The following is a 22,956-nucleotide window of genomic DNA, read 5'->3' as shown; positions in this document are numbered from 1 at the left end:
TTTATAGAGAAGAAAACACACCAAAGAAGTTTAGTGATATTTTTTTTCTAGGAGCACACGGGTTGTTAGTGACAAAAACAGGTCAGGAATAGATTTTCTTTCAGATAATCTAAGAAAGGATTCTTTAGGTAACTCGTCATTATTCAGTAAAATTCCGTTACTTTAACATGTGATGTAGTTCTGGTTCATGATCACGCATAGTTGCAAACAACATATAGTTTTATTCTTAAGAACAACAAGACTGCTTTATCCAGAGGATAACTCATTCCTCATAGTTCTCAGCATCAGGTTATTTGCACACAAATTCTTCAGTTCAGAGCCTTTTTTTTTTTTTTTTTTTTGAGACGGAGTCTCACTCTGTCGCCCAGGCTGAAGTGCAGTGGCACGATCTGGGCTCACCACAAGCTCCGCCTCCCGGGTTCCCGCCATTCTCCTGCCTCAGCCTCCAGAGTAACTGGGACTACAGGCGCCGCCACCTCGCCCGGCTAGTTTTTTGTATTTTTACTAGAGACGGGGTTTCACCGTGTTAGCCAGGATGGTCTCGATCTCCTGACCTCGTGACCTGCCCGCCTCGGCCTCCCAACGTGCTGGGATTACAGGCGTGAGCCACCGCACCCAGCCCAGTTCAGCGTCATCTTACAGACTTTTTCCTTGTTTGTCTACTTAAAATTTATTCCAAACATTTTTAATTTTCCCTTCTGTCCCTCTCCCTCAACCTGGTCTTGTTACATCTTAGTTATTCAGTATGTAACTCTCTTATCATCTTAGGGTTTTGTTTGAGGCAGGGTCTTGCTCTGTCACCTAGCCTGGAGTGCAGTGGCACGATCTTGGCTCACTTTGACCTCCGTCTCCCGGGCTCAAGTGATCTTCCCACTTCAGCCTCCCAAGTAGCTGGAGTTACAGGCATGCACCACCACACCTGGTTACTTTTTGTATTTTTTTGTAGAGACATAGAGACAAGGTTTCATCATTTTGTCCAGGGTGGCCTCAAACTCCTGACCACAAGTGATCTGCCCCCTTGGCCTCCCAAAGTGCTGGGATTACAGGTGTGAGCCACCACACTCTGGATTACAGGTGTGAGCCACCACATTCCACCTTATTATCTTTGAATTTTCAGTTTAATGTACTGCAACAGATAGGAACCAGAAAGTAAAGGTGCAAATCCACAATCTGATGCCTTTCTAAGCAGAACTTCCCGTTTTTATCATGGGAGTCGTGCTTAAGTGACATGTGCATAGGAGAGTTGCCGTGAGGCTAACCAGCTAAAGCTTCCAGGTCTTACTTGCACAGGCCCTTTCCCAGGTCTTGGGGTGAATCTAGAGCTCACGTTGACATATGTTTTTGTAATTTTCTCAAAAATTAGCTGTTTTAAGCACTATTGTTTAAGAACACTGTCTCCTTCACTCACATACACTGTCTTTTCCATCACATGTTCCAGTTATGGGGTGGTAGGGATGAAACTAAGACAAGGTTGAGTTGGTCAATACATACAACTGAGATTTAGTGGATGTATTTATGCCATTTTCAGATATATCTATGTACAATTAAATAATCATTTGCTGGTGTAGAAATGGCTTCTAGGAATACTTCAACCCCTCCATTGCAATGTTTCAAATGGGCCTGAGATGACCTCTCTCTATGAACATATCCTATCAGTGTTCTATCAGCAAGCACAAGAGTGTAGTGAAAAAAAAGTAAAAAACAGGTTTAAAGCGTGCAGAGGATTAAAACTAGTCGTTAGAAATACAGTGCATCACATATGCATCTTTAAACAAGTAATTAAGGAAAATGTACATTATTTTTCTGAATTTTGTGTTTTATGGCATTGATTTTCTTTTCAAAATGTGTCCATTGTGATTTCTCATTTTCAGCATTCACTTATGTACATAACTTAGTATTCATTTGGGATTCTTTTTCTTAAAAGGTCATCCTCTCCCCAGCTTTCCTAAGTCTCAGGCCCCACAAATCCTGGATCTGCCACTAGGTGATTAACTTTCCAAAGCTAATCCTTTTAGACTTCAGAGGGAAAGTCTGTTCCTGGCTCGCTGTAGCCGCCAAAGTTTAGCAGGGCTGGGATAGCAAAGACCTAGCAGAACAATCAAAAATAAAAACAGGTAAAAATCTCTTCTGTGGCATGCGATAAAAAGTTCCACATCAGAGAAGCTGAATTCTTTTGACAAGGCTAAGAGAACTGTCATAGGGCCACCGAACAGGGACAAGTTTAGAAGCCTCACAGGTCCACAGCAGAGAGCAAGGTGCAGTGGTTGCATCCAAAAATATTTCCATGAAAAAGCTGTCATTTCTGAGACTTGTTTTTATGAATGTGCACTGCCTGATCGGGGAGAGTGGTTTAGCCTATTACAAATAGTCAATACAGACACCATATTCGCTGTCGACATTGACAAGGGAAATGGATTAAACACCCATATGACTTCAAATCAGGACTTCTAGGGGTTGGAATCACTACTTTGTTTTACTTCTATTAGTATTTTTACCACATATAGTTGACCCTATAGAAAGTCTAAATAAAGAGAAAAAAATATGACACACACACTCACACACACACACATACACTCACACACTCACACACACACAAGTTCTGGGGGTAGGATGATTTCTCCTGCTTTATTTTCATGAGTTTAGAGAAAGAAGGAAATGGGGATTATAATTCACAATAATCTGAATTTTCATGCAGAAATTGAACTAGATTGTCCAATTACTTATGATGTGTCAGTCTCATAATTCAATTTTAAGAAAGTAAGACAGTAGTGCAGAGTACTGCTAATTTGTGGTATAAACAGGTTAAAAACCAGGCTTTCAGTCTCTCTCTGTCGCCCAGGCTGGAGTGAGTGACGCGATCTCTGCTCACTGCAAGCTCCGCCTCCCGGGTTCCCGCCATTCTCCTGTCTCAGCCTCCCGAGTAGCTGGGACCACAGGTGCCGCCACCTCGCCCGGCTAATTTTTTGCATTTTTAGTAGAGACGGGGTTTCACCGTGGTCTCGATCTCCTGACTTTGTGATCCGCCCGCCTCGGCCTCCCAAAGTGCTGGGATTACAGGTGTGAGCCACCGCACCCGGCCCTTACTTATATTTTATATGTGAATGTGAGCAAACATTAGGCACTCAATGTTAATTGTATAGTAGATTGAGAAGGAGGTTGGTGTAGCGGAAAATACACAAGATGTGAAATTACACTGGACTTTTAATCCGGATTCTTCTTTGTCATGTTATTTAAAATCCCTGCAACTCAGGTTTTCATCTCTAATGTGAAAATAAGGAAACCCGCCTTGAAAAGTTGTTCTGAGGATTCAAAGAGGTGACTTCCGTAAAGTTTCTGATTATAGATGCCTAGTAAATTTGAGCCAATACCAATTGATGCATAAAATTCTAATCTTCCTGGGAAGTCTGGTAGTTAACAGGTACTTACACATTATCCCATGTCATCCACATATCTATCCTATAATACAGGTATTGCCCTCTCCTTTTTACTAATGAGGAAGGGTACATTTCCCATGTCAAACAACTGGCAAGTGCGGAGTAAGGTGACGCTAGAATCTTATAGCCTCAGCTTTTCTGACACAGAAGCTGCAGGTGAAGATAAGTGTTTTCAGATGATTTATTCTGTTCGTGTTTATTAAAGTCTTGCCCAAACACATACTCTAAGTGTGAGAAATGAGGATACTTCATTAAAAAAAAATTTCAGGACTAAACTGTAATTTTGATTTTTTTTCTAGCAGACCAAACAAGCGCTGAACACTTACAGAGATTAGGGAGTTGACAGTTTCAGATGAAAAATAAGATGTCAGCATCAAGAAGCTATAATTCTTCCAATACATTATGCACTATTTTAATGAGATTTGAGGATGAACTGAGTAAAGGAATAATCACATTCCTTGAGACCAGAAGAAAATGTCAGATGAGTTTATTCTGTATCCCCAAGTTGCAAATAGTGTTCTACAACTCCAAAGTCTCTCGTAACTCTCATTCGTGAAAGCCACATTACTCTCCCTCACTCTTCCAAAGTGCCCTGCCCTTTCTGGCCATTTTTACCTCCTCCTACTATCTCTTTTTATCCCAGTTGACTATGAGATTATACAATCTTCTCACAGCAAATACATTCAGACGTGACAACGTCTGAATTTTGAGATTTTATAATCTCATAGCAAAAATTTGGAGGTGGTATGCAGTTCTGAGATTTCTGTTTGGCTAAATCTGGGTTTGGATCCTGGCTCTGTCACTCCCAACTGAGTGCCTATATTGGGATTATCTAGAGGAGAAGAACTAATAGGATATATATATATACAAATATATATATATTTATATAATATATAATTATCACATATATTTATATAATATATAATAATATGAAAATATTATATATTATTTATATATAATTTATATATAATTATAATCATATATAATTATAATTATAAAATATATAATATAATGTAATATACTGTAAATATTATATTATATATTTATATAAAATATTTATTGTATATTTATATATAATAAATATATTTTATATATTTATATATATATATATCCCAGCCCACTGACTCAAATGTTAATCTCTTTTGGCAGCACCTCACAGACACATCCAGGATCAATACTTTGCATTTTTCAGTCCGTTTGAGTTGACACTCAGTATTAGCCATCACAAGTCCACTGTCTGTCGACTTAAACCCATACACGTCTCCTGAAATCACACATAACTTCAAATAAAGACAATAATAAGGTCATAATTAGACCTAACATAATACAACTCTCCTTCATACAACCAGAAATGCAACAGTTCCCAACCCAAATGCTATTACATAAACTTAAATCCTGATATGAAGTCAAAAAATCTTACGTCACATGATAAAGGAAAAAGAAAAAAAATGAAGGTATTTTCTTAGTACAAGTGTATACGTTCACAAACATGTTTCTAACAAAAGGAGAAGGAAATACTCATGACAATGACAGTCCCCGTTTCTGCAACTGGTCACATGGTCTTAGCTGGTATTGATGACTACCTTCTTCTGCTACTCATTCTGTATTCCCTTTGCCTTTAGCAAGCACCTTGACACGTCATGGTTTTTTCCCCTGGTGGAGTTATCCAACCATCAGCTCTTGACTTCTGCGCACTCGCACAGAAGCTGCCAAGGCTTTAAGTCACAGCCCAGCCTCTACGTTAGGCCCTTTCAGCCACTGTTAGAGCAGCTAGGATGCACCAAGACCTTAGGCTGCACACAGCACAGGGACCCTGGGCCCAGCCCATAAAACCACGTTTTCCCCCTAAGCCTCCTGAGATGGGAGGACTGCTGTGAAGACCTCTGATATGCCCTGGAGACATTTTCCCCATTGGCTTGGGGATTAACATTCAGCTCCTTGTTATTTATGCAAATTTCTGCAGCCGGCTTGAATTTCTCCTCAGAAAATGGATTTTCCTTTTCTATCACATTGTCAGGCTGCAAATTTTCTGAACTTTTATGCTCTGCTTCCCTTATAAAACTGAATGCCTTTAACAGCACACAAGTCACCTCTTGAATGCTTCGCTGCTTAGAAATCTATTCCACCAGATACCCTAATTCATCTCTCTCAAGTTCAAAGTTCCACAAATCTCTAGGGCAGGGACAAAATTCCTCCAGTCTTTTTGCTGAAACATAACAAGAGTCACCTTTGCTCCAATTCCCAACAAGTTCCTCCTCTCCATCTGAGACCATCTCATCTTGGATTTCATTGTCCATATCACTATCAGCCTTTTGGTCAAAGCTAGTCAACAAATCTCTAGGAAGTTCCAAACTTTCCCATGTTTTCCTGTCTTCTTCTGACCCCTCCAAACTGTTCCAACCTATGCCTGTTACCCATTTCCAAAGTTGTTTCCACATTACTGGGTATCTTTTCAGCAGTGCCCCCACTCTACTGGTACCAATTTACTGTATTAGGACATTTTCATGCTGCTGATAAAGACATACCCGAGACTGGGCAATTTACAAAAGAAAGAGGTTTAATGAACTTACACTTCCACATGATTGGGGAGTCCTCATAATCATGGTGGAAGGCAAGGAGGAGCAAGTTACATCTTACATGGATGGCAGCAGACAGAGAGCTTGTGCAGGGAAACTCCCCTTTTTAAAACCATCAGATTTTGTGAGACTCATTCACTATCAGAAGAAGAGCAAGGGAAAGACCTGCTTCCATGATTCAATATCTCCCACTGGGTCCCTTCGACAACTCTTGGTAATTATGGGAGCTACAAGATGAGATTTGAGTGGGAACACAGAGCCGAATTATATCATTGCCTTTTGGAATGGACTTTACTGATGATTTCCTCAATTACTGAAAAGTGAGATTAATTAAAGAGAAACAACAATATTTACTTAGTGATAAGTAAATTAAATAGATAATCCCTGTAACAACTCTGTGAAGTAGTTTCCTTTAATATCTTCATTTTACAGCTGAGCACAGTGGCTCACACTTGTAGTCCCAGCACTTTGGGAGGCTGAGGCGGGCAGATCACGAAGTCAGGAGTTCGAGACCAGTCTGGCCAGTGAAACCCAGTCTCTACTAAAAATATCAAAATTAGCAGGTGCCTGTAATCCCAGCTACTTGGGAGGCTGAGGCAGGAGGATCCCTTGAACTCAGGAGGCAGAGGTTGCAGTGAGCCGAGATCGAGCCACTGCACTCCAGCCTGGGTGACAGAGCTAGACTCCAGTTCAAAAAAACAAAACAAAACAAAACTTCATTTTACATACAGATGACCACCCTGTGATTTAAAGAGGTCAAGAAAATTATCCAAAATATACAGCTTCTAAGTAGCATTGCTGAAACTCAACCCCCATTTTTATATTGCTAACAGCTTCCCAAATAATGCTATCTGCATATTACTATTTGTGAGAGTTACTTGAGATGAATTCATGTAATACTCATGATAGATCAAGGACTTTCATTAAATATTGGTTCCTATTTATTTGTATTTGTATAGTACTTTATTTTTCCCAAATCTGTTTAGATTTTCTTATTTCACTTGATCTTCCTTGGACAGATAAACAGAAATATAAGATTCAATGATATCAACAAATCACCAGTGGAAATCGTCCTAGGATGTGGGCCTTCTCTCTTCATATTTGGTATCTTTTTTCCTTCAAACCTTCAATCCCTCAAGATGCCATAAGAAGAGACTTTGAATTTTAGCTTTTCTTGTGTCCTCCCTCCATTTGGGTCTCTGAGGAAAGGCATATGAAAATAGGGCATATGCTTATTTTCATAAAAGGATGTTACAGAACCTGATAGCGCACATTTAAAATGACTACTTTGCGATCTTTGGAATCATTGTGGTTGAAGGGCCACTCACAACAGGACTTTTCCTCTTCTTGCAATGATAAGCCTTAATGGAATCTGGCCTGCAGAGTGTCTGGGCTGTGTGTGAGCTTGGTGTCAGATCAAGTCCAAGCAAGTTCCCCGAAGCTCAGGCTTTACAACATCATGTAACTCAGAAACATTCCATCAAGCCACCACCCACCTTTTCCAGTGGGAATTCACTAAAATGATTCTCTTGGAAGCAGTGTGGAAGTAGGGGGAAGGGTGTTAAATTTGTGCTTTTGGAGCAGATTGTAGATGGGTGAGTGGGTGGAGACAAGAAGGGGGGAATTAAAAGCAAAGATGGAAAAAATAACCACACTGCCACCAAAATATTCTGCTCAAGGATGAGGGAGTACACCCTACAGCTGTTAGCACTGTTCAGCATATTTTGCATATTTACATATACCAAGTATTTCCAAACAGCCTTGTGTTTGTTTTAAAATCCCACACGGAGATGTCTGGTAAAGCTGTCACTGCGGAAACTTCATGGTGAAGTTTGCAAGACTATCTTCAAAATTCTTTATATGCATCATAAACTGAGCAGAAGAGCTATTGTCATTAACCACATTATAGAGAAATCTGAACTAATCTGCCTACCCATCAGACAACACTCAGAACAAAGCATCCATGTTCTAAGACAAAGAAAGCACCTCGTTGATTGAAGCCAATTTTTTTTTATTGTTGGTGTAATTTGTTTAATACAAAATGGCACACAGCATGATATCATGTCACCCAATTATCCTTGATTAGTCTTGAGGTTATCGAAGTATGATTTTTCTTTATTTCTGATGACTCTAACCTTTGACTTAAAGATATTTTCCCAGACTTACTGAGTTATCATTGACAAATAAAAGTTGTATATATTTAAGGTATACCATACGATGGTTTGACATGGGTAAACATTGTGTAAACACAATCAAATTAATTAATACAGCCATCACCAGACGTATTTTTTGTAGGAAAAATAACATTGGACAGATTTCTCATGTAGCCATTTTCTTTCGGAAACATAAAACACCACAAAACCATACAGAGCTCATTTGAAAAAGATTCGTGAGTTTTCAACAGAAAGAATCGGGGAGTTTAAAGCTATATTTTCCTTTTAGCAAGATCCACAAGAAAGGATAGAGTGTCATGCTTAAAGGGGAACAGATTTTGTATTTTTTGGCAATATATTAAATCCTCTGTTGCTATATTTGGCTCTCTGCAAATAGTCTCTTGTACAAGTGCAAAGCAAAGATCAATGCTGGTGTTCTTCATTCAGTCACAGCCAAACTTGGTATGGAAAGTAAAACAGTTGTGTTTGAGTGTTGTTTCGAACAAAGTCTTGCAGTTCATGTATTGATCAGCAGCATTCCAGAGTGTGGATACCCTCTTTACACATTAAATCTATCAAAACATGTTTGCTTTTCCATAAGTTTTTCCACTGCTTAACTGATAGCAGATGGAGTGATTCAATCTGGACAAAAGTGTTAAAGCTTTACCACGTCAATGTGGTCATATTTAGCTATTTAGTCAAATGTGTATAAGCAGGTCAAATAAGATGCTTGGAGACTTAGGACATCACAAGATGGGCCTATGTTCCCAAAAAAGGAAGCAAAACAATGAAATCGTACTTGGTTGTCCCCAGAGAAAACACACTTCAGCTAGGAAGAATCTGCACTAGATGACCTGCTCTCCGCCCCCCAGACTGCTCATCTTACATAAGTAATACATAACCCTTTGGATTCTGAAGTACTATAGAAACTACATGAAACATTTGAAGTAGTGACAGAAATTTTCTTTATATGCAATTATTTGATGAATGAAGACAAACCCCCACACAAATGCCAACGCAAGCATTATGACTTGCTACTCCCAGTGAAATAGTCCTTCTTGATTACAAGAGTGATGGAAAATGACGGAAGTCCAATACTAATTGTTGTAGGTAGAATAATGGCTCCAAGTCCTAATCCCCAGAACCACTGAATATGTAATTTTACATGGAAAAAGGGACTTTAAAGATGTAATTAAGAACCTTGAGCCGGGCACGGTGGCATTCGCCTGTAATCCCAGCACTTTGGGAGGCCAGGGCGGGTAGGTCAGGAAGTCAGGAGTTGGAGACCATCGTGGCCAACATGGTGAAACCCCGTCTCTACTAAAATACAAAATACGAGCCGTGTGTGGTAGCACGCGTCTGTAGTCCCAGCTACTTGGGAGGCTGAGGCAGGGGGATCCTTTGAACCCAGGAGGCGGAGGCTGGAGGGAGCCGATCGCGCCACAGAACTCCAGCCTGACGACAGAGCAAGACGCCATCAAAACAAAATAAAACAAAACCTTGAGATGATGAGATTATTCTGGATTATACAGATGCAGCTATTGTAATCACATGAGTCCTTACACATGTAAGGGAGAGGAAGAAGAGAAAGTTAGTGATGCCATGTGAGAAGGCCTTGACCAGGTTGCTGGATTTGAAGATGGAAGGAAGCTAAGCAAAGGACTCTAGAAGCAGGAAACAGCAAGATTCTCTCTAGGAAGTATCCAGAAGAAATGCCGCCTACATTGTGTAGCCCACCAAGACTAAGATCTTCGCCGAATGTCTAACCCACAAGAGCTGTAAGATAGTAAATGTGTGTTCTTTTAGGCCATTATCGTTGTAGCAATGTAGTGATATTTTACAGCAGTTCTAAAAAGCTCATTTTGACACCACATTCTAAATGTGGTAGACAGTTAAAAAGCCTGTGCCAAATTATTTCATCTGTAATGCTGGAAAGTCTATTATTTAAATGCTGATTTTCGGACTTTAGTACTTTCACATTAAAGATACGTGTAATAAGAAAATTGAGGGCCCACGTAGAGAAACTCTAGCTTTCTTCAGAATACACGGTCTTGGAATTCTCTTTTCAATGTTAATGCATCGTGGAAAAGTTTTTGTTTGTTTTTTCATATTACTTATGGCAGGGTCCCTGTCAGCAAATGTAAAAACAATAAAATACACCTTGGTCAACCAATATCCTTAGAAGCATTGCATTATAAAATTCTCAAGACTCTTACTGTTATGTAATTAATATACCCCATTTCATTTGCTTTTCCATTATAAACATGTGCTTCATAATCTATTCCTTGCTGTAACATATAGACTTCTTGGCTCTAGAAATTAACTTCTTAATTAAAAACACCTAAGATGTTGTAATTTCCAAAATATTTATAAGATGCTTAACTGAATAAGAAGGAAACAAAAAGAGCTTTAAATTCTCAAGAAATGCAGACCAAATCCAAATGCTACATTCAAATATAAACATTCAATTCACATTAAATTATTTATTGAACAAGTTGAAGATAATGACATCTGTTTTTATTACAAAGTCTTCCATCATCTGGTATCATTGACACATATTATGAGACCTGCATTTGAAGAGTGAACAGAAATAACAAAATGTTTTCCCAGCCCCACAAAAACAGAAAAAATATATAATTTCATAATTATCTTATAAAGCCAAAAATTTTATGAGTTATACATTTTTTATTAATTAAGAATGACAGCATAACTAAGGTTAATTTTTATTTCTGGAAACACAAAATTAAGGTAGCATAACTGCTTGTAGAACTAATAAGTCTGAAATTTCATGGCATTTCAATGCACTAAAATAATATTTCTATTAGTTTTCAGTTTAATCAAGTGACAGATATAAAATTCACTACACTGTATTTTTGTTCACAAAAGCATTTCACCTTACCTAGATTTATATAATAAAAACAAATTGTATCCATATCTTCCCTTTACATATATGTACTTTAAAATGATACAAAGAATTCACATGAAAACTTTTCCCTATGTTTTATCTCCTGAAAAAAAATGTACGGAATAGTATTTTTAAATCAGATATAATATCCAATATTGTACATATCCTAAGAAATTAAATCAATTGTGTAAATAATCATTATTAACTTTTGCTCTAGCCACAGCATAGAAAGAAATGTACATCTCTATTAATATAAAGAGATATCAATAGGAAAGTTCACATCTTATGTATATACCAAAAAACTAAAGTATTTGCATTTTAAAAGCATTATTCTTATGCCAAATTTAGTAGTCTAGAAATTGTTTTTTTAAAAAAAAACAAATTGATGATTACTTATCCTTTTCTAAAAGGTGTCTGTTTGCTTATACAATGGAATTGGTAAAAGTACACTTAATTATAATAGAATTTATTGGAACGTAAAAAGGAGATTCAGAAAAACTTACTGGATCAAATTAAATTGACTACGACTTCAAGAGAATACTACTTTGATCAATACTTTAAAACTATAAAAGTATTTTTAAACAAAAAAGCACAATAGACAATAAAAGAAATACAAAAATTGAGATAATTTAACAATAATGACGATTTCTATAGGTTGGAAAAGTGTACATGGTGCAATTCCCAGAGAGCACTATAAGATTAAAAAGAAAAAAAAAATCCTGCTAAAAAATTCTAAATGTCTGTGCTGTGACCAATCTCCATGATCAAGTTACCAAGGAAAGTAACATTTTGAAGTTATCGAGACTGAGGTTTCCTTATAGGCTCCACTCATGCCCCCACTTGCCAGAACCATTCACTTTTTTATAAGTTCTATGTTTGTTTTCAACATCCATTTTTGAATGGATGTTGAAAGGCTAAAACTTTTGCCCAATTTTTCTAAAATGATTTTAATAATACTTTTAATGTTTTAACAATAGATTTAAAGGGCACTTTGGCCTTTAAATATTTTCAGAGAATAAACTGTAATTTCTCTCTCAAACAAGCCTTTCTTATTCTGAAAGATGTCTTTTATCTTACAGGAAAGAAAAAAAATGAGTTTCTAGGAGCCTCTCCATTGAACTGGCAGGCTGATTTCATTTCTGATCCCATACAGTTTCTGCTGTCTTTCCCTTGGCTGCAAAGGTGATCAATCAGGAATTCGAACGCCATCAATACCCCTTTGTAACTGCAGTGGCTCAAGTGAACTCCTTCCATCTTCAATAACTAAGTGTCAACATCTGCTTCCAATAAGGTGGTTTCTTTTTTTTCCTTGAGTAGAGTAAATCTGCTGACTGAGATCGTAAATGGTTGTGTTTTTTCCCCCTTTTCATGCGGAAGATTTTTTCCACCATATTTTGCAACTTTCCTTCAAGTCAAGTAAAAATAAAAAAAAATCGGAGAACTTCAAAAGAAATGTTCTTATCCTAGGTGCCAAGGAAGTTCGATATATAACTAAAAATATAAACCATGGTGAATGAATGACACTGTCCTCATAATTTTGGACACAGTACTTTAAATAAAATTTTGGAACATGTAAGAAAACTGAGTTGGACCTACACGCCACTATACGGTTAATTTATTTTTCCTTCAGAAATGATACACTAAAAAGTCAGCTAATTAGGAAATGTACATTTATCTCCTATACCAGGTAGGAGGGACAGTTAGTAGGAGACAAAGATTCTCTTTGTAGTAATTTCTTACAGAAAAACAATCATGTATCTATTTGATTGCTACAGAAACGAATACGGACGTGAAGAGAAGAGACCTTTGGGAGCTCAATTTAAGGAATTACTTACTCAACTGATAGGCATCTCTAGTAGCTGTTATTTATTGAACATCTAATATGAGCCAGATGATTGATCATGTGTGCGTGTGTGTGTGTGTGTCTGTGTGTGCGTGTATGTGATTTACAACTTCCACAGCCTGCCTGTTAGGTATTATCCCATTTTACTCATGAGATAAATAAATAAAACCCCAAACCACACATAAAATTGTGGCTAAACTAGAATTTAGAGAATGGCCTAACAGCCAAACTCTTTTCCATTAATTCATTCTGCTTTCTATTTATCCGTCAGTCAAAACTCTAACATATGTACTTTCCTTTTTCCACCACTTAATGCCACTGCCCCCACCGGCTTAATTCAGCAAACACTATTTAAAGAAGGGACACTCAGTAAGGGATAGAATACAGGTCTTTGAAATACAGTTTCTGATTGCCACTTTAAATTATAAATACAACATTAAACCAGATAGCAAACTCAAAAGCCAGATAGTGTGACATATTCTGCAAATCTTAGAATAGGAATGGGCAAATACTTTTTGCAAAATAAATAACAAACTTCTCAAAGACAACTTTCACGTCAGTGCCTAGAATTTGTTTTTTTTTTTAAAGTCTTATAAAGTTAAAGAAATAAATCCCTCAATTATTTGCAATCCATTCGTTCTCATTTTGCAAATTTTAGAGCAATTTTGGCCATTTTTGCTTAACAAAATAATACAAATACTCTTAAGAAGAAAGAGAAAAGAGAGCAAATAGAGGGGAAAGTTAAGAGAGGGTGCTTAACTTTCTTAAGAAGACACATTGATTTCTCAAAAGTTCAGAGTCTCTTTCAAATTAACAATGAGAGACAAAATAATCTGTTAGGATCTTGATTTGTCAACGTTATGTTGTTTCTTAGCTCCCGATGGTTTATTGGTGAAAGCACATATTCTATTTAAAATAAATGAGATGATTTTCTAGGCTCTAGTTCACAGATATTTAGAAAGCTTGAATAAATCTGATTTGTAAAATCAGACAAAAGTCACCTTTGTCTAAAGGTGGAGTGGTTTTAATAAAATTGTGGAGGCAGACGGTAGCCCTCATTAAAGCAGTTCAGCAGCCTCTAAGTCCAACAGCATCATTTTGATGTGAAAAAAGAAGAGCCAGAGAATGACAGAATTTTAAACTTGGAATGAATTCAGAATATTATGCTAAATTACAACCCATCCTCTTTTAGGACTTCTGGTGGTAACAGCAATATGGTCCTAGAAGACAATTGTAGAGACATGCTCATTCTCTATTTATATTTTTGATCCACTCTCTGGGTGGCAGTGTATCCCAAACACCTAGGGCCTGTTTTCTTTTTCCTTTTTCTTTTTGAGACAGGATCTTGCTCTGTTGCCCAAGTTGGAGTATAGTGGTGCAATCACAGCTCACTGCAAACTGCAAACTCAAACTCCCAGGCTCAAATGGTCCTCCTGACTCAGCCTCCAGAGTAGCTGGGAGAACAGTTGTGCACCACAATGCCCAGGTAGTTTTTCAGAAATTTTTTGTAGGGATAGGGTCTCCCCACGTTGCCCAGGCCGATCTTGAACTCTTGGGCTCAAGCAATCCTCCTGAGCCTCTGCCTCCCATCATGCTAGGATTACAGGCATGAGCCGCCGTGCCCAGCCTGGGTCCTGTTTTCAGAGACAGCTCACTTACAAATCGTTCCTCTGTACAGCAGAAACCAGGTTCCCAGCGTTTCTCTGGTCCTCAGAGCTGATAAATTTTTTATCTGACAGTTATCAGGAGAGACACAGAGCAAAGTCTAAATTCAGGGAGAAGACATCTAAGTAATGCCCTTCAATTAACTTTGGTGGAAAATAAGAAATGGAGCAAGGAGTAACTACTTTCCTTCTCCGCTTCACTGGGAAAATCCAACTGAATGATCTGAATGAGTTTGAGTATAACATTACTTTCAAATAAATTACAAAGGAAGTTAATGTATTCCAAAGGTGGACGCGGATGAGGCAAATAACCCTGTGAGTCATCACATGGGAATTGTTGAACACTTGGCTTTGAAAATTCAGAAGGACACAAGGCAAAACCAGATTTATAAATTCACACAATTTTGTGCTCCATGCGTTTGGGCAAATTATAAACAAAACAATCATATCAAATCAAATTGTGGACCAAAGTACAGAAAATTTAACCGGGCTACTCCCAGGAAATATAGGTTCATATTATTAGTGAGTGGAAGGTATTTTAAATTTGGACCCCACATTGGTAAAAATGTGCATATTGTGTAAAAGAGAGTCTAGGTAAGAAACAGCAAAGTGCGGAGTGATGACAGTACGAGAGAATATATAGATCTGAAACTCAAAAGATGGATAGTATATAAATGAATACATGAATTACGGCCAAGGAAAATATTTGAAAATTATATATGATAACTCTGCCTATTTGAACATGCCATGTTCATGTCTAAAAAGCTCACATATAACATATGAATAATCAAAGACAGAAAGTGGCATTTCACTGATCATACGATTTTATGTGGTGGAGAGAAAAATGGGAGAAATTTGAAAAACACCTCTTCATAAAACTAAAAAACTTCCATATTACACTAACTTTTTTACATGACATCTCTGGAAGCAGTTGATGGAAGAAATGAACTTTGCCTTTGAAGTCTTAACAGTATCAATAACTGCTACGTTCATAATCTTAATCTTCTCCTAGCAGTGTCTTAATGATAATTTCAAGTTTATTTAGATCCTGATTCATATCAAGTTAAATTCTCAAATTTTTAATTTTTAGCACAATTTAAATTGTATATGACCTCTGGTTTTATTTTTAAATTGTAGCATAAATTTAAATCCTAATATACAGTTTATTTTGCCCTAAATTTCTTTCTAAAAATAATTAAATCAAGTAAAGCCAGATTTAAACAAACAAACAAAAAGATTTGTTAAGTTCTGTGTTTAAACTATTACATATAGAATTTTGTGTTTGTTTGTTTTAGTTTACAGTGATAGGTGGCATTATAAGAAAGAGCTAGGGCTCTGTAATTTCTCTAGTGCCTTCCCAGATATTGTTCCTTCAAATGCTCTTCAGGAAAAACAAACCCCACTTAAAATATGACTTTTTTAATTGCCATGAATGAACAATTAGAAACAAGTAAAATTAGTCACTGGCGCTCACAGGTAGCATGGTTAAATGCAGTTTTTTTTCTTGTAGTTGTATATAAACTCTGGTTCCATTTATCAAATTTGGATGGGCTAGAAAGATAATTAGTCTCCTGTAGGCAAATTCTTCATCTAATTGAAAGTTTATGCCAACTTTCTTATTAGTCAACCTCCAAGTTATTCTTTGGGAGAAATCAAAGCAATGAAATATCATTTCTTTAGTGTAGTCATTTAAAAAAACTTTTCAAGCTATACATATAATTTAAAACTAATTGAGCTAGTGTGGAATTAAATCTTTACTGCGATTCAATGTAAAAACAATACTGCATTGGTTTGTCTATGGTATAGCTACTTTTGTAAAAAGGAAAAAACATAAAACATTTGAGGTAAGTTAGAAAGCACGGACAGAGCATATAATAGACATCTGAGAGATAAGCATTTTAAACATTTGTGCCAGTGCTTCTCTGAGAGCAAGTTCTTTAAACAGAACTCAACAATTTTTACAATATTAAAAAAAATACATCCCTCAAAAATAGCCCATCAATGCTAAACCAACTTTTTTGTATTTCTACAAAAATAGATGCACATAGAGCTACAAACTTGTATTCTTGAAAGAATGAGCATTTTAATGTGTGGTTCATCCTTTCCTGACAAGGTGGTTGGCGAAAAAAAAAAAATTAAAATGAAACAAAAACTTAGCTATATACTGGCAAAAGCAAGATAACAAAAGGAGAGAGTTGCACAGTTGGCAAAGGCTCAGATGAGGAAAAAAACAAATAAAAATGCTTTTCTTCAATGTCTAGGACCCACTTTGCTTTCTCAAGAAAGGCCGACACCCAGTCAACTGCGTGACACTTTGTCTTCTCCTTCCATGCCTTTCGTGTCCTATTGCTGAATGGAAAATTCCGACGGTATCTTTTCCCAGTGGGCCCTTGGATTTATGCTGCAACTTAACTCACTAAGATTGTGCGTTTCAGTACCATGGTGATTCCTTACTCTTGTCTTGATGCTGTAGACCTGGAACAAATGACAATGAGAAACAATAAAGAACATTAATACACATAGTACCAAAAATTAGCGTAATCTGCAATACATCGGATGTAGAAACCAAAAAGATAATCCAGGCAACTGTGAGGTCTGACCTGAAGACAGCATGATCTCTAAGCAAATTCCGTGCTAGAGCTCACAATTTTCAAAAAGCCGACGAACACAGTATGTGACAAAAACACAAGACTAGAACAGTGCTATTTAAACAATACAAATTCGTTGCTATATTTTTTTTTATTTTCTTGGAGTATGAGTGGATAGCAAATAGAAAAACATGAAACATTTGTAATTTCAAAAGGAGGTGATATTGGGAGAAAAAAGATGATGTAAATAATCTTTGGAGCATTTATGCAGTGCTTCAATTAATACTTTCAGTAACAATCAAAATTATTCTTTTAGACTAACGTGACAAATAAATTCAGTTGTTATTTTGAAATGTACTCCACAATGGGATTACTATAAATTATGTGAGCAATTAGATGGCTAAAAACTGAGTCTACTATTGTCGGTAAAATAAATACAGTTGGTTCATAATTAACAGTCCAGACCTATATTCTATTTATTAATTTACTTATTTTATCTTATCTTCCTCCAAAAAATATTTAAAGTGGATTTAAAAAATCATACCAGATAGCAAAAATTAAAATTTAGAAGTTAAAAATAGTGACGAAAGGAAGGTATACATAGATTAATAGGACATAGATTAATTCGAACTCAAAGCTAAAATCAGTAATAATTTATCAAAGAGAAAACAGGAAATGTGACTTTTATCTGTGTCTAATACAGTTAATTGACTAATATCTGATATGGGCTATTCACATGGCATCTTCAGTTTGCACCTACTCGAAATTACTTTTGTTTTTTTCCTTTCAGCTTCATTGACGTATAATTGAAAATTAAAATTATATATATTTAAGGTGTGTAATAAGATATTTTGATGAACTTATATATTGTGAAATTATTACCTCAATAAATTTAGTTAATACATCTGGCACCCGTTTTAGTTCCCTTTGTTGTTGTACCTGAAGTATAATTGTTTGGAAGAGCAAAAACACAGAATAATAGGTGCTTTTATGTTGCTTAAAACTAAATAACAAAACATGAAGCAAAACTCTTTAAACATGTAGGTAGAAATGCGGCAAGGTTGCTGTTGTGTGGGTGCAAGGATCTTAAGTTGTTTTCTTGGCCTTTGATCTAAAACTGTTGTAATCCAAGATGGATGTCAGAAACTGAATAGCTAAATGAGCCAATTTGGTTCAAAGTTTTTCTATTATTAAACAACATTTCTTATCCCTCAACTAGTAAAAGAATTTTGTAAAATATGGATGTCATTACAAAATCGGACACAATTAGTGTTTGGGGACATTAAGACAATCTACAAAACGGACTACACAAAGGGCAAAAGAACAAATAGAAGGAGATAAAGAAGCACTTCACAAAATTACAAGTCACAATCTGCGTACTATGTAGCATTTGTATAACGGGAACAAGCAACACTTCCTGAATGCCGAAAGATTCGCTCCACTTTTCTTTTTTCCAGAAGCATACTGGTATTACGCTTGATAAAGAGGCAATAGTTTTCCTTTTCCATTTCGAAAGAAGAGGAGGAGAAGGATAAAAGAGGACAATGAGGGAGAGAAAAAAAATAAAAGGATCTGGGGTATGTCAATCCACTCTAAGTTTGCTTTATTCATTTTCAAATGGTTTTCTGGTTAGAATAATTTGCAACCTGACATAGTCTCTGTTGGGTAACTCTTGTAATCTAAACCACCTTTACTGACAATCTGCTGACTATATAAATATTTTTTTCATTATTAAAACATCTCATCTTCTGTATGACTCAGGATTTCCACACTTGAAGACTGCATCAATCTACAGAATGTCAGCACTGCAAGTCATGAATACTGTTGTAATCATCAAGTGGTTTGCCTGTCTTATTTTTGCTTTTAGATAAAGGCAATTTCTTATTTGCTTTGCAAAGACATATGACTCTTTCAAAATCACGTGAGCCTTTTGCTGCGGACAAGTATGCATTACTTAAGATCGCCCCAGATTTTCCAATCAGAATAACAGAAGTCATTCTCTCTTTATAAATTCATCTATTCAATTTCTTGTTTCCATGTATCTGCATTTCTACAATGTGAATCTTAAAAAGTCAATTCCTCTGTGGCCTGAAATGTATCAGATATCTAATGGATCCTTGTGGTTAAACTTCTTGGTGATGGAACATAAACAACTTTGCTTTAATTACCAGGCATTCATTTGTAAATCTCAAAATAGGCATACGTAAAGCACAAGAAAATGAGCAACTACAAACAAAAAACCCTACTAATAAGTTGCAAAAGAAAAGCAGGGCTACATTTTTTTTTTTTTAATTAAGACAACTGGTAATGGTAGATCGGGATAATTAAGAGTCAATAAGTACATTTAGTTTTTCCCAGCGAGGGCGGAGCGGGGCAAAATTGTTAACTCACGAATCTTACGTGGTCTACATTTATTTGGTATTTCCCATGATTTTTCTTGCCGGAATAAAATCCACTCTGCTACAGGTTCTGCTCCTATTCAGACTTTTCTGCTTCCTCACTTACCCAAATCAAACCTACTTGAAATTAATTCATAACATATCCTGAGATTTCCCCACTGGCTGTCTGAAACCACATCTGTTTACCTTCTTTACGGTAGCCATTTTCTTTAATTCTATTGTTCAGACCATGAGATTTTTCAGTAGAAGGGAAAAAAAATCATAAAAATGAGGTGAGCTAACATTTTCTTAGGGCCTTAATGATTATATTAGGAATGGTGCTAAGTACTTTATATGAAACATCATACTTCATGCTCTTAATCATGCTGAAATAATATCCATTTTACAAATGAGAAAATTTAAGTTAAGATAATTTATGCAATTATTAAGTGAGAGAAATAGGATTTTAAAAGAGGTGGTCTGATGTCAGAGTCAAGGGTCTTAAACATCATATATGTGTTCACCTTATGAGAATTATACTGGCTGTAGCCTAAGTCAAAATTATCACAAAATCAATTCAAGGAAAACTTAATAGATTTTTATACTTCTTTTTGCACTGCTTAGAAACACCCTGATGTAACAGAACTGATCCAGATTAACAAAATGGCCCTCAGTGATTTTTTAAAAATTCTCCATTTGTCACATTTTTCCTAAGATGACATAAATGATGACATAGTAGTCTGTTACACTTTTGATGAAGCCCACTTCAATGATGTGATAGGATGTGTCATATTTAACTGATGTGTCTCTCTACATGTATCTTTAATTTAACCACCACGCCCCCTGCCAGACTTCTCCAGTGTGAACTTTAAAAACATAGAGTGGTCAGTTGGCTCTTGAGGTGGTTGTCAAAAATGAACTAAGAAACAAAGAGATCAATTGTATACTCCAGAGTTTGAGTTTGAAATTCAGTTAGGACAAAAGCCTGAAAGCAACTGAAGGTCCATAGACAGACCCATTTCTTTACTTCAATTACAACACCACTACTGCCTGACCACCAAAAGAAAAGGAAAAAAAAAAAAAAAAAAAAAACTATTCAGAGCCAGGATGAGAGCAAAGGAAATATGAACATACAAAACAAAAACAAAAACAAAAACAAAACAAAAAAACCCACCACCACCACCACAACAAAAAGCAACAACAACAACAACAACAAAAAACCTTTGCATAGGGGCAAGTGAGAAGTCTTGGTCAAGGAAGAGGATGAGAACATGATTTTCCTTAAAAATTTGAAGATTCTAAACAGTCTTAGTCCATTTGGGCTGCTATACCAAAATACTACAAACTAGATAGCTTATAAACAACCAAATCTTATTTACCACAGTTCTGAAGGCTGGGAAATCTAAGGCCAAGGTGCCAACAGATTTGGTGTTTGGTGAGAGCCTGTTTTCTGGTTCACAGAGAGTGCCTTTGGCTGTGTGATCACCTGAGATCTCTCTCAGATCTCCTTTAGAAGGGCATTGATTTACACTCATGAAAGCTCTGCCCCCATGACCCGATCACCTCCCAAAGGCCCAGCCTTCTAATACCATTACCTGGGGGCTAGGATTTCAACATATGAATCTGGGGGAGTTGTAGTTATTCAGATCATAGCACTGACTGTATATAACAAGGCATCATGACTCATTTTCTAACTGAGATTCAGGGAGGCAGCAGCTTCACAGATCTACCTCTTGTAAAATGCTATAGAAAAAAGAAAATAGAAATGGTGACATGGTAGGTCTGAGTGTGAACAGCCTAGAGACTTCCTCCTCCTTAGTTTCCCTCAAGCCCTGTTTTTCTTTTTCTCCAAAAAGTCTTAAAGCTCGCCTACGCTCCCCACCAATGGTAAAGGAGACAGTTCAGTGAGAATTCTGGGGTCCTGTCAGTATTAGCTGTGATATGGGTATCCCACAGCAGAAGAAATAGCATGGGCCACCCCAGCTGGGCGTCTTGGAGGGATCACAAACACTAGGAACTGAATTCAAACAGGCCAAGTTGAGCAGGCCATTATTAGAAAGCACATTAGAAAGAATATTGTATAGAGAATGGCTGGAGAAACAGATTAGAGGAGGAGGGTATATTGGAAACAGCAGTCCAGGATAAGAATGAAAAGACAGAACCAAAAAGCAGACAACAACTTATCAACTGGACAGTTTTTGTGATGTGAATAACTTTCTAGGAACAGAGACAACCCCAAGGAAAAAATGAGGAAAGAATCTGAAAAGACATTTCAATTCAAATGGGATTTTGTTTTAAACTGAGAATAATGGAGCTGCCAGTGGATTGAACTAAGAATAAACATAATTGATGAGGGTAAGTCTTTGACCACTAGATAGAAATAATAAATAAACATTGGGTAACAAAAAAGTGACACTAATATACAGCTGAGTTTTAGGTACTGTTTGTTTTTCAGTCATAACCCACTAAATAAACATGTTCTACTTCTGAGAAAGCACAGTCATTTGACAACACCACTGATCGTGGCTCTTTAAGTAAGCTGAATATGCTTTCAATTAATTTTATTGTGGGAGATAAAAGAGGTAACCATACAATGGGAAACATGCTGTTGATTGAAAAAAAGGAACATAAATAGGAACATAAAGCCTGAAAGTGTATGTAGAAACTTTGAAGATCTAAAAGTAAAGACAGCATTTATATGGGTAAATGTAAACTTTTCATTTCATACATATTAAAAGTCAAGAAGCCATGTGGATTAGAATGCTTACTATTAGGCTAAGAACCTGGTAACATTTCTATATTTAAAAAATAGATCTCCCTTTTCAATCATCCTTTAATAAAGATAAGAAATACTTATTACAAAGCTAAATATATACAACACTGTGTCAGATGCTACATCAAAATATCCAAACTTCGCCAGCAACTTGACAGCTAACACTGACACATTGATATATGATCACAAAAAGGTGCAAGAGACAGTCATACTATTTTCTATTGCTTTATGAAATTATCATTGTTAATGATCATAGAATTGCATTTGTTTGTCTGAGCCTTGGGGCAATCACTTTAAATACTAGCTAAGAATTTCTAAATAAGATCTATGTAGGGGTAGCACCTTAACACTTGCAAGAGAAAAATGTAAGACAGAAGGCTACCCAATCTGAGAACTATGATTTCATTGCAGGTGAATATCAAGATTAACATATAGGTGCCACATTTTAAAACATTTTTAAAACTCTTGAAACATCATGGAATTCTTGCTTAAAAAATCAAGTTAAACAGTATTTAGAAAGTAAAAAGCCTACATAATATCACCTATCATCAGACAATTTGCTAAGTGTACCCGATCTACATATACACACACATACCACTTGCCTATTTCCCCAGCAGTATTATCTTGGAAAATCATACTATG

At 36.4% G+C, this 22,956-nt stretch overlaps 1 protein-coding gene and 1 pseudogene across 3 annotated transcripts in view; both read right to left on the bottom strand.

Annotated features, from left to right (window-relative positions):
• Window positions 1–8,000: 8,000 nt before the first annotated feature.
• On the bottom strand, window positions 8,001–9,435 carry LOC102123887 (uncharacterized; annotated as a pseudogene).
• A 1,196-nt stretch (window positions 9,436–10,631) lies between these two features.
• The window catches only part of VGLL3 (vestigial like family member 3), a 50,603-nt gene continuing 38,278 nt past the window's right edge, over window positions 10,632–22,956 (bottom strand). For all 3 annotated transcript variants that reach the window (XM_015446585.3, XM_015446586.3, XM_015446587.3), the window contains exon 4: window positions 10,632–17,050. In XM_015446585.3, coding sequence (XP_015302071.2) covers window positions 17,007–17,050 — 44 coding nt within the window. In that variant the 3' untranslated portion in view covers window positions 10,632–17,006. The remainder of the gene's footprint in view (window positions 17,051–22,956) is intronic.

Source organism: Macaca fascicularis, chromosome 2, assembly GCF_037993035.2.
Source record: "Macaca fascicularis isolate 582-1 chromosome 2, T2T-MFA8v1.1".
Taxonomy (NCBI): domain Eukaryota; kingdom Metazoa; phylum Chordata; class Mammalia; order Primates; family Cercopithecidae; genus Macaca; species Macaca fascicularis.
The sequence above is the reverse complement of the archived record's forward strand: the minus strand, read 5'-3'. Positions and strand labels throughout refer to the sequence as shown.